Source organism: Mandrillus leucophaeus, unplaced genomic scaffold (assembly GCF_000951045.1).
Source record: "Mandrillus leucophaeus isolate KB7577 unplaced genomic scaffold, Mleu.le_1.0 Scaffold309, whole genome shotgun sequence".
NCBI lineage: Eukaryota > Metazoa > Chordata > Mammalia > Primates > Cercopithecidae > Mandrillus > Mandrillus leucophaeus.
Window position 1 is genome coordinate 3543825 of NW_012103243.1, and position 17317 is coordinate 3561141.

General features: G+C 36.7%; 1 protein-coding gene and 1 pseudogene across 2 annotated transcripts in view; both read left to right on the forward strand.

Moving 5' to 3' along the window:
• Positions 1-17317, forward strand: part of USH2A (Usher syndrome 2A (autosomal recessive, mild)) — an 813932-nt gene that overhangs the window by 237315 nt on the left and 559300 nt on the right. For both annotated transcript variants that reach the window (XM_011987399.1, XM_011987398.1), the window contains 4 exons: positions 2920-3414; positions 4456-4725; positions 6317-6486; positions 12655-12799. In XM_011987399.1, the coding sequence (XP_011842789.1) occupies positions 2920-3414; positions 4456-4725; positions 6317-6486; positions 12655-12799 (1080 nt within the window). The remainder of the gene's footprint in view (positions 1-2919; positions 3415-4455; positions 4726-6316; positions 6487-12654; positions 12800-17317) is intronic.
• On the forward strand, positions 755-2363 carry LOC105544795 (annotated as a pseudogene).

Below are 17317 nucleotides of genomic sequence, written 5' to 3' on the forward strand. Positions count from 1 at the left end.
TCTGAGTCTCAGCCCTAGGGGACAAATATGGTCCTTCTTTGGGTGCTCTGCCTTAGCACTAAGGATGGTGTGTTTCCCCTGTCTCTTCTATTCCCATATTCTTTAGAGTTTTCTGTACCACTTAGGAAGTAAAACCATGTTGTAATCAATCATTCTTTAAACTTTACTTGTACAAATTACTCTGTGGTTTCTATGTCCTGATTGTACTCTAATACAATACTCAACATATTTTCATGAAGAATTTGCAATGGCATATGCAATAGAATGAAAAAACCATCTTTCATTCACATACTCCCTTGTATTGTTCAGTCTTTAATTATTCCCCTCCCTCAACGGCCATGACATTTGGGGAAGGGCAGCTTCCCTCTGGCCATTTGCAGAAGGCCCTTTAGAGGATGCAGTCTCATTTGTAAGGTGTAGCTGGCCAGATCTTAACCTTTGGCATCCTCAAGGCATCAATGTCTGATGCATGAAGCTGGTGAACGTGTGTTCATTCTCAGCTTGGTCAGGGCTTCCTGAACACACTATTATTTTAGTCTTCCCTAGGCTTTTGCTATTGCTGAGAAATTCCTGAGATTTTTTTTTTTTTTTTCCATTTCCTACATCCACCCTTTAGCCCTCTCAGAGGTGGAAGAGTGACTTTGTCCCAGCCACAGAAGGTCCCATAGTAGACTCACTTGCTCTCAACACTGCACCCTCACCTTGGTTTCTTGGTTCAAGAAACCAAGAAATTCCTGCACTGGGCTACGTCAAGATGGCGGCGTCCACATTAAACCCCCTGCTCAGGCGACTTCCTAACCTTTCTCTCTTCCGAGGTGCCCAGGGAGTTCAGGTTCCCCTCTAGACTCTTGGCACCAAAGCTCCCTCTGAGAAGGATTCTTTGTCCCCAGTTCCCATTTCCCCTTATAAGAATGAACCCTGGAAATACCTGGAATCAGAAGAATACCAGGAGGGATAGGTTCTTGCCGTATCTGGGCTGACTACCACGGCAATCACAAGGTGGTATACCCCTACAGTGGACTCGAAATACATAGATTTGCGGGAATAAAATTGCTGGGAATCCCTGCCCCATCTGCCGAGATCACAAGTTGCATGTTGTGCTCTTGGAAGAGTTTGTCCATGGTTATCATCTTCCATGCTCCATACACAGGAATCTGCATAAAGCAGCACATGGGATTGACACGGGCCATCCAGGAAGCCAGGGATCATGGTCTCCTCAGGTACCACATGCCCCAGATTGAAACCTGGGACCTTGACTTCAGTACCTCTCATGGGACTGTGAGTGCTCTTCCGCCAGCCCCTACCCTGATCTCAGGCGACCCCTGGGACCCATGGTACAACTGAAAACAGTCACCAGAGAGAGAACTGTCTCACCTTCCTCGGCTCTATCAGGGTCATCTCTGACAAGACAGTGGCCCCTACCTGAGTCAATGCCCAAGGTGCCCCCCACAACACCGGCAGAAGCCTCCTCCACTGAGCAGTCAGACCCCAGAGTGCTCTGTAGGAGCTGTAGACTGGGAAGAAAGGCCGGGTGCGGTGGCTCATGTCTCTCATCTCAGCACTTTGGGAGGCTGAGGTGGGCGGATCACTTGAGCCCATGGGTTCAAACCAGCCCAGGCAAAATGGTTCAACCCCATCTACAAAAAATACAAAAATTAGCCAGGCATGGTGGTGGGCGCCTGTAGTCCCAGCTATTCTATTCGGGAGACTGAGGCAGGAGAATCGCTTGAACCTGGAGGCAGAGGTTGCAGTGAGCCGAGATTGTGCTACTGCACTCCAGCCTGGGTGACAAAGAATGCCAAGGTTTACATGATAGGTTATCACCTGAAGAGTTGTGTCTTTTGTGGACAATGGAAAGAAAGGAAAGTTGCTGATGGGGATAAATCTAGGCTAGGGGAGAGCAATACATATGTGTATGGGAAACCCCAACCCCTATGTACTGTAAATAGATGGACTAGGCTAAACATTGTTGCTGTTTCAGTCTGTTGCGAACTCAGCTTTTCCACAATAAAGTTCTATCTCCTGTCGGAAAGAAGAAAGGAAGGAAGGAAGGAAGGAAGGAAGGAAGGGAGGGAGGGAGGGAGGGAGGGAGGAGAAGCACATAAATGTGCTAGGACCTTCATATTGCTATAGGGCACCCCTGCATAATGGAACCCCGCTCCCCTCTCCCATACAAACAGCCGCAACAGGGAGCAGGCAGCAGCCACTCTGGCATTTGTGTGTTTCACAATCCTACAATGTGTTTCCTGTCCTTAGAGAGCAAGCATTTCCAGTCACGTGCCTAATCACCTCCACTCCCTATCTTATTTTTTTAAAACCTCTTTGTAGCTGTTCTCTCTGCCCTCACAATCCTTCATGCATAGAAGTCCTGCTTATCTGAAACGTCTGTTGTGTAAATTCTTCATTGCTGATAACAAATGTCTCCAAAATTTAGCAGCTTAAGACAATAAACATTTATAATTTCTGTAGGTCAGAAAATAAGAAAATTTTCCAGTCAAGATGTTGGTCAGGTGACAGATTTACCCCTTGGTGGTAGTTTACTGACCCTTGGTCTGGTGTGTTTAGTGTTTAACAAGCAAACCAGTTACATAGAGGAAACATAGTTACTTTTCTGTTTTGGAGAACTGAAAGGACTTTCTCTTAGACCCTCTAACAAAAGGACATTATGAAAAGCAAAACAAGAGCTAAAGCAAACATCTAAATATTCTTTATTACAAATGACGCTTTTCTTATGTTATACTCAATAATAAAAGCAATCAACTGGTATTTACATTATTTCAATTTTAAAAATATGAAATGTCTCCTTAACCAAAAGAGTAAATTGGTATAATTTATGTAATTAAATAATATGATAGGAAAGCAGTTAGCAATGATTCTTCACCAACTTGTGAAATGTAACTTTTTTTCTTTTCATTTCAGGTGTTCAATACTTCTTAGACACTGACCTGTTACCATATACCAAATATTCCTATTACATTGAGACCACCAATGTGCATGGTTCAACAAGGAGTGTAACTGTCACTTTCAGGACAAAACCAGGGGTCCCAGAGGGAAACTTGACTTTAAGTTATATCATTCCTGTTAGCTCAGACTCTGCGACACTTACCTGGACAACACTCTCAAATCAATCTGGTCCTATAGAGAAGTATATTTTGTCCTGTGTCCCTTTGGCTGGTGGTCAGCCATGTGTTTCCTACGAAGGTCATGAAACCTCAGCTACCATCTGGAATCTGGTTCCATTTGCCAAGTACTATTTTTCTGTACAGGCGTGTACTAGCGGGGGCTGTTTGCACAGCTTGCCTATTACCGTGACCACAGCCCAGGCCCCTCCCCAAAGACTGAGTCCACCTAAGGTGCAGAAAATCAGTTCTACAGAACTTCATGTAGAATGGTCTCCACCAATGGAACTAAACGGTAAGAATCCAAGGCCAAGATTCCCCTTCTTGGGCAAGACATGAATGAGAATCTATTGTAATTGTGCAATTAGGAGTTTGACAAATGTATTCCTTTTTATAACTGTACAATATAATAATTAAGAAACAGTTTCTAAAGATATAAGATAGTGTTTGTCCTGGTTAGTGGAACAAGTGTATTTCTTCTAATCTAATAACAAATTCCATTCAATTAAATTGCCCCTTAAAAGGCTAATATTATCTTTGCTCTTAATGACATCTGCCATAACACAAATGATGTTTATAATTTGAAACTCACTTATGAAATGCATTATATTTGACTGTGTCACAAGTTAGGGCACCCACAAGCAATACATTTTCTCTTCTAAGCAAGAAAAAGATATAAAATAGTACAAAAAATATGTATATAAGCTAACCGACTCCATTAAGTTAATTTTTGCATTCATACAATTGAACCCTTGGTTATATAGGCCAGACACACATTCACAGATTTTTAATCATTTATATCATGTACATATTATAGCAAAATCTTTCTTTAGATTTGTAAAGTTATTTGATAAAACTGGGTAGAAATTGACTATAACATTTATGCAAACAGGGCTTATGTTAAACAAGTTAAATTAAAACCTCCAAATTTGAAAGGATACAGACTGGAGCTACAGTGATCAATTTCCCCAAAAGAATTGACCATTCTTAATAGAAATTATGACCATTAATTCCAAAAAAGATTGAATTTAGCTGTGATAAATTGTAGTTATTTTTTGTCTATATGTTGTCCATTTTGGTTTGTTTTCCCCATGCATACACCTTTAATAGTATTTTATACATTCATCTACATATCAGTTTGTTGTCTTCTATGTACCTATCATCTAGATTACAAAACTACTAAATCACTACATTTTGAATGCTAAGGAAATTGACAGTGATCTAATTAGAAAGATAATGAAAATCCAGCACTCTTTAAATGACCTGTCCCTACCATACCCCTAAAGTAACCCCTTTGTCTGATGAGTTACCTAGATTCACTATTTAACTTCTCTAGGAATAATTATAAGGTATGAACTATACATGAGAAGACTGAGATCTACTAAGGAAACCACATCTGAGGAAAGTCGAGTTTTTCAGAGCAGTGGTTGGCTCAGTCCTCAGTCATTTGCAGAATCGGCCAATGAAAATGCATTAAAACCTCCTCAAACAATGACAACCATCACTGGCTTGGAGCCATATACCAAGTATGAGTTTAGAGTCTTAGCTGTGAATATGGCTGGAAGTGTGTCTTCTGCCTGGGTCTCAGAAAGAACGGGAGAATCAGGTAAATATCAATGCTTTAAGTTCTACTTTTAAAACCTCTGAATGCAAGTGCTTCCTCGAATTAAAGTCAAAGTACTGCTGAAGTACATTTTGAAAAGCAAGAATTAGAAACTTCCACAGACCAAGGAAAATTTTCGTATATATGGGTTTGTTACATAAACAACTCAAGGTCATAAAGTACTTGCAGTAAGTTTTAGGGGGCAAAAGTAAATGCTTTAGTTATTAATTCATGGGGCGAAAATGGCTTAACTATAGTTATAGTCTTTGGGGAATGTTTGTCAAAAATAGCATTTGGTTTCCACTTCTGAAGTGGATTGGACACATGTCTCATCTTGCTCCATATATAGCATAATTTATGTTCAGTGAAAGAGATAACAGTCAACCAATTCCACAAGTTTGTCTTGGTTTTTATTTATCTTTCGAAAATAAATAGTTTAGGTACTAGATTATATATAATGACAGAATCCTGGACATCAAAATCTATAATTCACAAGTGTGCTTGTAAGCAGTTGGCATGATGATAAGGAAGGAGGACAATGTATCTAAATTTTCTGGAGTATCTTCATTAAAGCAAAAATTTTTAATCCTCCACTTTATTTTTTATATTAAAAACACTTAAATTTCATGAGCCTTTAAGAAAAAAACACACTTTTGTTATGTGTTTAATCTGTCAATATCAAAGAAACCCAAGTCCTGATCTAAACTTGACCTGTTAGGAGTATGGAGGATGAGGGTAGCTTTAGGTTGATGTCCAAGGGAATCATTTCATGAATAAAATACGCATTGTGCTTGAGCATCTCTTAATGACTACCAGCCATCTTGGACAAATAATAGAGCCATGATAGCACAAGTGATGAGGCATGGCATTCTGGAAGGGGAAAATCAAGGTCAGAAATGAAAAGTAATGGGTGAAACTGCAATACTGGGCCCTCGTAATCTTATGGGTCACTAACTAATGAAAGTGCAATGAGTTCCTTTGATAATATACCTTTGGTTAGCACATTTAAAATCCTTGTAAAGAGCTCAAGAGTGGCAGGGGGGAAATGCATGTGTATGTAACCTGAACATTTCAATAAAAAGTTAACAAAAACTTTGAGACATTCATTGGGGTTATTTAGGATGCTTTAGGTTTACCCCTTTCTGAAGAATAATATTCAGCCAGCTGAATTGGATTGGCTCAATGGCATATTTCCCTACATGGGAAATCCAGTACATCACCATGCATTTTTCTGAACTTTTTGAACTGAGATATTCTATTTTTGTGGCTTCTTTTAGATACTCATAAGACTTACAATTTTCTATCTAACTATCCATTAGTTATCTTTGTGAACACAAGCAAATTCCTATGAGATTTTTATTTTGTAAATAGAAAGTAGCTGGTAATATGAAGATGGAGAATATACTTTCAGATAACATCTTAAAAAGTGAATACCTTTTACATATACCAGCATATTCTTGGGCTTTTTCAAAGCAGAATATTTTAAAAGGTACAAGGTATTTCAGAAACTGAAATGAATGTGTGAATTCAGTTTGAAAATATATAGGGACGGCATTCACTGTTTTGATGTTGTTGTTATTGTTCTCATTGATAGCACCTGTATTCATGATCCCTCCTTCAGTCGTTCCACTCTCTTCGTACTCTCTCAATATCTCCTGGGAGAAGCCAGCAGATAATGTTACAAGAGGAAAAGTTGTGGGGTATGACATCAATATGATTTCTGAACAATCACTTCAGCAGTCTATTCCTGTGGTGTTTTCACAGGTATTGTTATATTTAACTAATGTCCTTTCAGAATTGGCTTAGGGCTTCATTTGGACATTTTTTGAGTTTGCAGAATTCTATGACAGAAGCCTCCCTCTATGTTGGTTAAACGGGGAATTTTTTAAGTATAATATTATGTGTACAAGCCTCCCTCTTTGCATGTCACTTGTTTTTTTCTGGTATAACCATATATTGAAACTAAGTTGGTAGAATTTATTTCACAAGACTTGCTTTTTCCATTTATCACGTATCCTGAAATATTTTATAGGAAGTTGACTTTCATTAACTGTGTACTATCATGTTATTTGGACACACAATGATTATTTAACCAGCCCACAGTCAGTTGATATTGTATTGTATTAATTATTTTGGAAATATAAATAGCCTTGATAAAAACGTCTTACATGTACATTTCTTATACATTTTTACTTCCTTCAAAAAATCCGAAGAATTAAATTTATCACAGCTTATATCAAAATGAATTACGAAGATGTTCAAGGTTTTGAATATACAGTAACATATTGCCTTCTAGTAATTCATCCTCCAGCTAGCAGTAGTAAGAATAATTACCATAGCTAAAAGTTACTGAGGCTTTACTGTGTACGTGGACCAATTCATTTAATACACATAGCACTCCTAGCGGATGAGAGGCTCTTGTTCTCTCTAGTTGTGGCTGATATACTTCTCTGCCCATTTTACCAGCATCCAGGTGGCCAATAGCAGAAGCTGGTGGAAGGATGTCAACTGAACGAGTTATTCTGTGTAGTTGGTTGATCAGTGCCTCTTCTGAGAGAGATGCTCTTCGCTGGGCATTAGCATGAGATAAAAAGATCTTTACACTTTATGCCTACTCCCATAGATCTAGCCACATTTTTCTTTCCCAGAATTCCTAGTTTCTGATCCTTCCATCTTTCTTTATTCATTCCCTTGGCCAATATTTCCAAGCCACTGCCGTATTGTCCAGGTATATTTTACCTTGAGACACGTCTCTTTCCATACAACATGTGTGAGCAAGTGAACTGCCTGAAGTTCTGCCCATTAAGAGGATTTCTTCTCTCTGCTGTTCCATAGGGCCATTTCTGATGAGGGAGGGTTGTAGAGCAACAGCTACCATTTTTGGCTTGCAGCCACATACCAAGACGTCCTATCTGTAAACTAACCTCTGCTTTTTTTCCCCCCATTCTTTTATCTCGTAAGGGGCCTCCCGTGGGTCATAGGTAGGAGCTGAGGTTGAGCCACCAGTGTAAGAATTGTAGATGTCATGGGGGCCTGAACCACCTGCTTGTACAATGCATTATGGCTTTTGGCTCTGCTTATACCCAACCTCAGACATCCACTTCCATTTTATGATGCATTTCTGTTGCTCCCTTCTAACCTCAAGACTTGGCTGAGACAATTTCCAGATTATAAAAAAGTAGCTCTAGCTGCATGGCTATTTGGTGTTCCATGACAAGTTGTTCTGTTTTTACTGAGGCCTGAAAGCGTGCTAGGGCCATTTAGCAAATCGTATATAGTTTCCATTACATGTTATGTCTTTGTTCCAAGCTCTTGGGGTCTATCTGCCTTGTGATTTTCTTTCTGTATGTGCCTTGAAACATCTTTTCCCACCATGCTTACTTCTAGTGCTGTAAAATTTACTACACATTATGTCCCAAGTGGCTGATCTGCCTGTACCACAGGCTGGACCTGGTGCAGAGCCCTTTCCTACTCTGGGATGCACGCAAACCTGGAAGCATTTCATATTATTCAGTAAATTTCTCAGAACAGTATTCTCAGATGTGGAATATGCTCCCTTCAGAACGTGAAGAGGTCAACTAGACATTCTGTTTCCTTCTTAGTGGTGGCAGATGCAAGGTGCAATTTGTCCTGTATTTTGGAGGGGCTATCCTAGCATGTCTCAGGCCACATGAACTCCTAAAAACTTCACTGATATGGCAGATGCCTTAATCTTCATAATATTGCTCTCCCACTTTCTAGAACACATATGTCTTGCCTCTGCATACCTACCATTTCCTGCTTATCTGATTCATTTAATACGATGCTATTGGTATAGAGAAAGAATACTGTCAAGGTGGCTTTTATAGTTTGTCTTAAATTGGCGATTAATCACCCTCAGGTTTCCTTTGCCTTTCTTCAGTGCATTGATAGCGACCAGCAAGACCCATGCATAGTCCTTATAATTACTAGTTTCCCCAGAGTAGTGCTTATCATTACTGATTCCACCAAACCAGTGAATTACCTTCTACTGGTAACTCATCGCAGTTCACCACAAATGGAAGTTTCAGCATGGAACCACTAGGGCATGCTGTGGACTATCAGTACTCTACCTGCTGTCTGTGATGAGATCACTGTACACCAGTGGGTGGATGATGGAGGCCCAAACTATCGTTTCAGAGTCTCATTCCCAGGGCCACTCCTGTTATGACTGTCTTAGGGCAAATTCCCCCAGAAACAGACTCTTGGTAGAAGACTAAGTACAGGAGGGTTATTGGGGGAGCACTTTCAGAAACAACAAATGTGAAGTGATAAAGTATGTAGGATTGAGCAGCAAAGGAGCTGAACTGTGATGCAATAGCGGAAGCAGCCTCAGTGGATTCTGTGGGTAGTTCTGGAGCTGAAATGACCCTCTTAGCTTGTCTCAAATTAAGTTAGGAGGTCAGATCTTTGTACCCTAGAGTATTTGTGTCCTCGGGCTGGTGTAACAAATTAACATAAATTGAGTGTCTTAAAACAACGGAAATTTAGGTGTTAGTACGACCAAGTTCCCCACAGGCTCTAGGAGACATTTCTTCTCTTCCACTTACCCATGGCTCCTGGTGTTCCTTGGCTTGTGGCAACATAACTAATATCTGCTGCCTCTGTCTTCACAAGTCCTACTCTGTGTCACTGTCTCCTCTGGATCTGTGTGTCCCTCTCATTTCTCCCATAAAGATACCAGTCATTGGATTTTAAACCAACCTGAAATCCAGGATGACAACTAATTAATTATATCTGCAAGTATCTCATTTTCCAAATAAAGTCTTCATTCTGAATTTTTGGGAGACACTATACAATCCACTACTAATAGGTTTTCCATGTTTTTCTAAGCCTTTTTAGTGGACAGAACGCATGTATAACACACAATTTTATTTTGTATACTGGACGAAAAAGAAGAGCCGATAAATAATTTACAATTACTTATTTTTCATTAATCTATGTGTTGACTCATTTGCAACTATCTCATGATGAAACACAACTGGTATAATATATATCTTTTAACTTAAACAGGTTGGTCTACCAATCTGGTATAACATGGGGTTTAAGGTAAATTTGGTTATAACTTCCATGTGGTCCTTGCCATGTTTTATCTCATTTATATTTGATGTTTTATTTTGTTGTTTTTACTATTCTTTGGCTTTATAAACTATTCTTTCTTTGTAAAATACAGTTTTGATTTATCTATTACTCATATCATAATAGTTATTCTAAGAAAAAATAAGCGGAGAAATATTATTTATAAAAATTACAGCCTTAGAAGTCAACCTGTTTGTTCATATTCCACATCTCCCAATTATTAGCTATATCACACATCTCTGTGCTTCTGGTTTTATTCATCTGTGAAATGGGAAAACCATTTTCTGCTCACCTACCTGCTTAAAGAGCCTGATAAATATTGACACATTATTATTAGTGATTATTATTAATGGTATGAAACTACATTATACTTTATAAACTAGCTATCATTTAATGGGGCAGGAAAATAAGTATTTTTATTGTTGTTGTTATTTTAAAGGCTGTTATGCCTGAACTGGAATAAGGACATAGATATATCACCTTATTCTCTTTTTTGTTTTTACTTTTTTGAGACAGAGTCTCACTCTGTGACCCAGGCTGGAGTGCAGTGGCGCAATCTCGGTTCACTGCAAACTTCTCCTGAGTTCAAGCGATTCTTGTGCTTCAGCCTTCCAAGTAGCTAGGTATAGGTGCACGCCACTATACCTGACTAATTTTTTTTTTTTTTTGTATTTTTAGTAGAGACAGGGTTTTGCCATCTTTGCCAGGTTGGTCTCGAACCCCTAGCCTCAAGTGATCCACCCGCCTAGGCCTCCCAAAGTACTAGGATTACAGGCATGAACCACTGCACTGGGCCCACCTTATTCTCTTTTGAACTCTCTCTCCAGGGCAATATTCTCTATTCAAGGAAATGAAATCAAAAGTAGCAGAACAAAGTCCAATTTTTTACCTTCTCAATGATTAAATTTGTATCTGAACTGACCTGAGTATATCTTGTTATAATCTTTGTAAATAAATAGCCAAAATTCCCGGGGAAAATCTACTATAAAAATAACTAGTACAAAACCTTTGCCTAAGAATGAGGCAGGGGGATACATAAAAGTGGTGATGATGTAAGATTTACTGTGGGAATTAAAGCTGCTGTGGAGTTTTTCCTACCCCTTTGAAGACTTATTTCATGAAAAACTTTCAATTAGGTAAATCTTATAAGACTTATAAATTGACTCTATGTACATGACAAAGACAAAATCTATCCAAGTGATAATTTTATGCTGCAAGTTCTGGGGCAAATAATGTATTTTAAAAATAATGTAATTTATAATAATCATCTGTAAAGAAGTAAAAGCCCATCAAAATACATATTAGTATAGATTTCTTCTTACTTATTTTATGTCATTGCAGATTCTTGCTACAAAGAATATTTTGTTTAAAAATAATTGTACTTCCTAAATTAAATAAGAAATAGCTTAATGTGTTTTATCCTAAAAACAATTCCATTTTCTGAAAATTTACATTTAATTCTACCAGGATTATTCTAAAAGGGATGAACATTATAGCAATATTCATACATTTAATTCAGTTCAAGGCTTATTTTACTTAGAAAATTTTAAATCACAGAAAAGTTTTTATCTGTGAAATTTCATTTTACAGAAAAGTTTATATCTTCATTACATCAATAATGATTTTAGAATTAGAAAAAGAAATAATTACTTGGTATTTGATGTTTTTCTGATTTCAAAATGTAATTGCAAGGAAATGGCTTAAAAGTTTTAAATTTAAATTATCCTAGAGTTTTAGAATCTTTAAAACCATGTTTATTTCTGAACATTATTGAAACACTGTATTTTACATTCCAATCTCACTGCTTTTTAGAACTGAAATTTTAAAGTCAACACCTAGGCAAATATTCCAAATGAATTGTATTTTACCACTAAAGAGAAGTTCTCTAGAAAACTACTCCAAATGTTACTGAACTTTACATTTGTCTGTATTTATGTTTGTGGAAGATTATTTTATATGACTATGTATCAGTAGTCCTAAGAAAATTAGTTTTGTACTCATAGTTAGTGTCATACTCTCTGTTTTAATGACTTTTATTTTCTGAATATAATTTCTAGTGGCCTTTGTACCTACAACCTAAACAAATTTACGTGGTTGCTTTTGATCACTTCAAATTATACTGACAGAACCAACTCTGAGTGTTCGTTGTTTAATAATTTACTTACGGACTATGAGTTTCCTGTCAGTCTTCTTGGCTCAAATCTGCTGTTTTCATTTGAAATCATGTGATAAAGATAATATTTCAAATAACGTAACTGTTTGATCTAATCTGTATACGCTTGTTTATAAAAGAAAGATGATTGAGAATTGACCTAATGTGGATGCTCAGTAATATGTCTAATGTTTACTTTTTCCCCCTTTTTCTTCTGTGACTTTTTTCATAAAGAAAATGATAGTATTAATTTAACATAGCAACAACACTTCTTTCTGTCCTAGCCTATCAAATAGCCTGGATATTACTGCTCTGGGTTACTTTTGGCCAAGCCCCATGACTTTGTTTGGACTTTATCATGATAACAATGACAATGTCACCATCTTTATCTCTACCATTGGTGACAATAACCATACCACCACGCTGCTTTATGAGGCAATAACTTGGTTTTCTCATTTATCCACTCAGGAACTGGATTATTACCTCATAAAACAGTGTGATTGTACAATTATCAATTAAATCCTGGCTTGTCGAGACTCTTCAAAAAAAAAAAAAAAAAAATCCTATTCCTAATGGTGGTTGGCAATAATTCCCTCTGTCTGAATTCATGGAACTTTGACTGCCAAGGTTATATTTTCACGCTGATTACCTATTATCTTTTTTTTTTTTTTTTTGCCTTGAAGCTGCTGCACACTGCTAAATCCCAAGAACTATCTTACACTGTAGAAGGACTGAAACCTTATAGGATATATGAGTTTACTATTACTGTCTGCAATTCAGTTGGTTGTGTGACCAGTGCTTCGGGAGCAGGACAGACTTTAGCAGCAGGTAAGCAAGTTTTAATGGGTATGAAAAATTTGTTGCCTGTCAAGAAAAAAGAAAACCTGTAATGTTCAACACCTTCTCTACTTGAGACTTTATATTTGTCTTTTCTGCTGTCTTCTCCTCCCTCACTAACCCTGATTGCTTCTTACCTTGACAGTTTTAAACAACAACAACAACAAGAACGTAACTTCAAGAGGTACCTAGGAGTTATGAGTTACAGCTGTGTCATAATAAGAAATACAATTAGTTTTAGAGTGACTCCACTCTACAAGTAGAAATACATAGAATATACAACTAAAAATATATAGAAATATATAGAACTAGAAGTATATAGAAATATAATTAATTGTAGAATGACTCCAGGGCTTAGCTACCAACCTGTGTCCTAGCAGTGTCCTGACAATCATGGGAAACATTCAGGAAGCTTCTTATGAGGACTTTAGGATACCTCTTCCCTCAGTTCAGATATTTTTTGTAGGCTTGGGTCTACTCACTCCTGATCCCTGGGAACATCTAGAAATTACTGTGTGCCCTGGTGTTATATTTGGCTTTCATGAAATAGGTAAATATTTATCTATTATTTTATTAATAAGAAGCTCTTAAGTTAATAAAATTTAAATAAAAGAATTGTTATTAAGTATAATCTTAGTAGAAACGATTTGTATAATTTGTGCTTTCTTCCTTCAGGACTAATTGGATTCATACAAACCTGATTATGTGTATTAGTAAGACCTATAAAACCCAATTATTTAGCATTAATATACTTCCAAATCAGTGTTTTTCTGATTCTAGAGAAAAGCTTAGTTTCCTGGTTATCTTTAAAGAAATGTCCATGTGTAAGGAGGTTAAGACAAGATATTACAAAAACACATGTTTACCTTTAAAAACATTTCCTAGACCTCCTCCCCAAATCTCTTCATTGTATTATTAATAGGTCCAATTATATAGGATTTTTTTTTCTGGTTCTGGAAAAAATTGCTTAGCTCAAATGATCTCATCCAAGTAATTTTTTTTTCCAAAATTTTCATCAATGCAAATGGCTCTGAAATTCTAAGAAATTATGGTTTACTAAATTTATAACTGAACTCTTTGTATTTTTATATATTTTATATATGTGCATTTCAGATGTATGCATACATTTATGGAGTACCTAGCTTGTACAAAACATTCTTCTCCTATAAAACTGCCTATTTTTGTATACTGCATTATTAAAGGTTTGCTGAATGCTGAATATGGACAATAGAGGAGGACTTTATCTACTTTAAGAAAAATGATACAATTTCAGACTAGAAGACAAAAATTAAAATAATTATCAGTCTTGCAAGTTGGAGAAAGTATAAATGCAGACAGCACAGGCTGAAGACTGGGTGTGTTATAGTAAGGGACATAGGAATCCCAAGCACGTGGCCATGCAAAACTGGAATCACGTCCTCTCAGGGTTGTAAAACATGTAAAAATAATCTAGGGTTACTATATAGCTAGTATCAATATATTCTTTGTAATATCCCCCCCAAGTGTTTGTCCAACCCATGTTTGATACCTTCAGTGTTACAGAAACTACTACATCTCAGACAAAGCTATACCATCTTTAGACACCTCTTTTAAAATGTGATTTCTTAGATTGATCGCAAATATCTCCTAGTAACTTCTACTCGACATTCTTATTCTACTTCTTTGGGGGCTGTTGTTAATCTAATTTATCATCCTTCCAATAAAATTTTCAATAACAATATATTCACCCAAATCTTTTCTCTTTTAGGCTGCATATCATGGTAGCTCCCATCTGAACCTCATTTGCAATAGTGTCTAGGGCTGTTATTAGTATAATTCTTGTAGATGAGATCTAGTCTGCCTTTTCATAGGTATAAGCAAACTAAAGAACCTGAAGAGAGACATGCTACAGCTAGAAACTAGCTGAATCTTGGAGATGGGAAGAGAAAAACAGGAAACATGTCTACAGAATAGAATCTCCCTGCCCTATGCATTAGTGATAACATCTGTGCTAACAGTATCCTCATTGGCTGCAGTGGCAAGTTCCTGTTGCATAAAAGATGATGTACCTGGGTGCTCTGTGCAGCTCTCATTTTAGTTACTGGAGAGGCGATTAAAACCACTCCTGTCCATTGGCAGGAATGTGAAGTAAAACTAACTAGTCAGAGCCCTCCAAATCCTCCCTCTACTTTTTTTATCCTTGAAAAATAGAAGTGGAAGCTTATATTCCCTAAAAGTCATGTGATGTGAAAGTTAGTTGACTTACAAAAATAAGAGTTTATTCATATGTGTAAGGTGAAAAAAAAATGGTTGGCCACAATGCCAGGGTTTCAATCTGGGCTCTGCCATTGACTAGCTGTGTGACCTTATATAAATTATCTCACCTCTGTGCCTTAGTTTCCCAATTTATAAATAAACATAACTTATTTTGTAGGGTTCTGATGAGGATTAGAAGTAGTTAATACATGTAAAACATTTAAAGCAGTACCCATCACAGTTCATTCTCAATAAAAATTTATTGTCATGATTTTTATCATAATATTATATAACACTTTTCTTAGTCACAGTATAAATGTTATGGAATTTCTAATGTTATCAAAAGCAAAGAGAGTTTATTTTACAACTTTGATTTTCTAATATTATTATAAAATATAAAATGGAGAATTCTAAGACTGAAGACTGTATTGTGAAAATAAAGCTTAGAAAGGCTTAAAATCTGAAAGCATTATTTATTATTTCTGTAAGAAGTATGTCATTCAGAATTATTAGAGGCACATTTCAGAACTTTGCTCAAAAACAGCAAATTTCACGTTTGTTGGTTGCAATATAGAGTGAATAATGTGCCATAAATATATTATTACTACATTTTATTGTGAATGCTCAATTCAGAACCATCTCTTGATGGCTTACTATTTAAAGCACTGTGGAGGATTCTAAGATAATTATACCCAGCATTTGGGTTAAGGAGTTGAGATCCAACAGGTAGGATTAACACCATAGTGACATGTGCTAAGGGCTGTGAGAAAGTTGAAAAACATGCTATGGGAAGGTAGAAAATGAGATAAATGATTTTGATTTGGGAGACTGAGTAGATACCTCATTAAAAGCTATTTCAGATAAACTATAAAAAATGGTGAAGACTTTCGCAGGTATTTACTGAGCACATACCATGTGCTAGTTTCTGTTTTAGGAGCTGGCACTGTTCCAGGTACCGATGTAATGAAAGCAGAGATTTGTGAAGACTTTCCTGGCAGTAGAGTACACAACAGATTAGAAGAGAGGGTGTAATAGAGTCCGGTAGATTTTTTTAAAGAGTCAGTAAGGGAGTAAATCAGATGAGTAGAAGTGAAGATTGAAAGAAGGGAATAGAGTGACTTCAAGGAAGAAAGACCTGGAAGTTAAGCAGTGGGAAGAATGGACAATGATAGCAAATATTGTAGCCCGTGGTGGTGCCATTAAATAAAAGGGGAAAGATGGACAAAGAACATATGAGAGAAATAAACTCGTGAGTTTATTTGATCATTTGATAGATACACATCCATGACAATTATAACCATCCAGCAGCAGAAATTGCAAATCTGGGGCTTAAAAATGGTACAGATTTTGTAATCATCTGCATATAGATGGGAGTTAATGCTATAGGTTATAATCAATTAGTGAAAGCAGAGAAAAAGCAAAATAGAAGTCCAAAGAAAACACCTTAGTGAATATTCTATTCGGAAAGAAAGGAGAAAGGAAGAGTGAAGTGAACAGAGGTATGGTCAGAATTAGGAAAAGAACTAAGAGGAAGAAGCAGTATTAGAAATGTCAAGGGAAGAGAGAATTCTAGAAGGAGAATGTTGTCTGTAGTGTCATATGGTATAGGGAAAGCAAGAGAAATGTGACCTAAAATGGATGCAAGGTCCCTGGTGACTCTCTGGGGTTTACCATAAGTAGCATGGTTGAAGCAGAAGCTGGAACATGAAGGACTGAGCGGAGGCAGGAGGAGATATAATGTAAATTTCAAATGTGTGGTTTTTTTATTCTTAGCTAAAGTTCTTCTTCTACCCAATTTTCATTCTTTAAAAAATTGAATTACCTTTTGTTTCTATATAAAATCCTTTCTCTTCTAAAGAAAAATTTATTTTAGTGTTTTCTTCTGGAAAAAAAATATTTATTTTCAAATTCCTTAATATTTTTGTTAGAACTATCTGATTCTTCACCTGCCCAGCAGAAAAATAAAGCCTCTTATATGACAAAAGTATGAAAAAATAATTTTACTTACAGTTGGGTTTATTATAAAATACACCGTTTTTCGGGTTGCTCAGATCAGTGAAAATAAACTTATTTGCTTTTGTTTGAATACCAGCCAAAAATTAAAAGTCCATCATCCTTTTTGCCTCCTTCCTTATTCAGTAGATGAATGTGTATTTCTAAATGTTTTTCTAAAATAAAACATCTGAATAGAACATATAAACATTAAATCATAGAAATAAACTGTAGGCCTATAATAAGGCCGGTTCTTTTGAATGGTCAACAGTTTTGTTATAG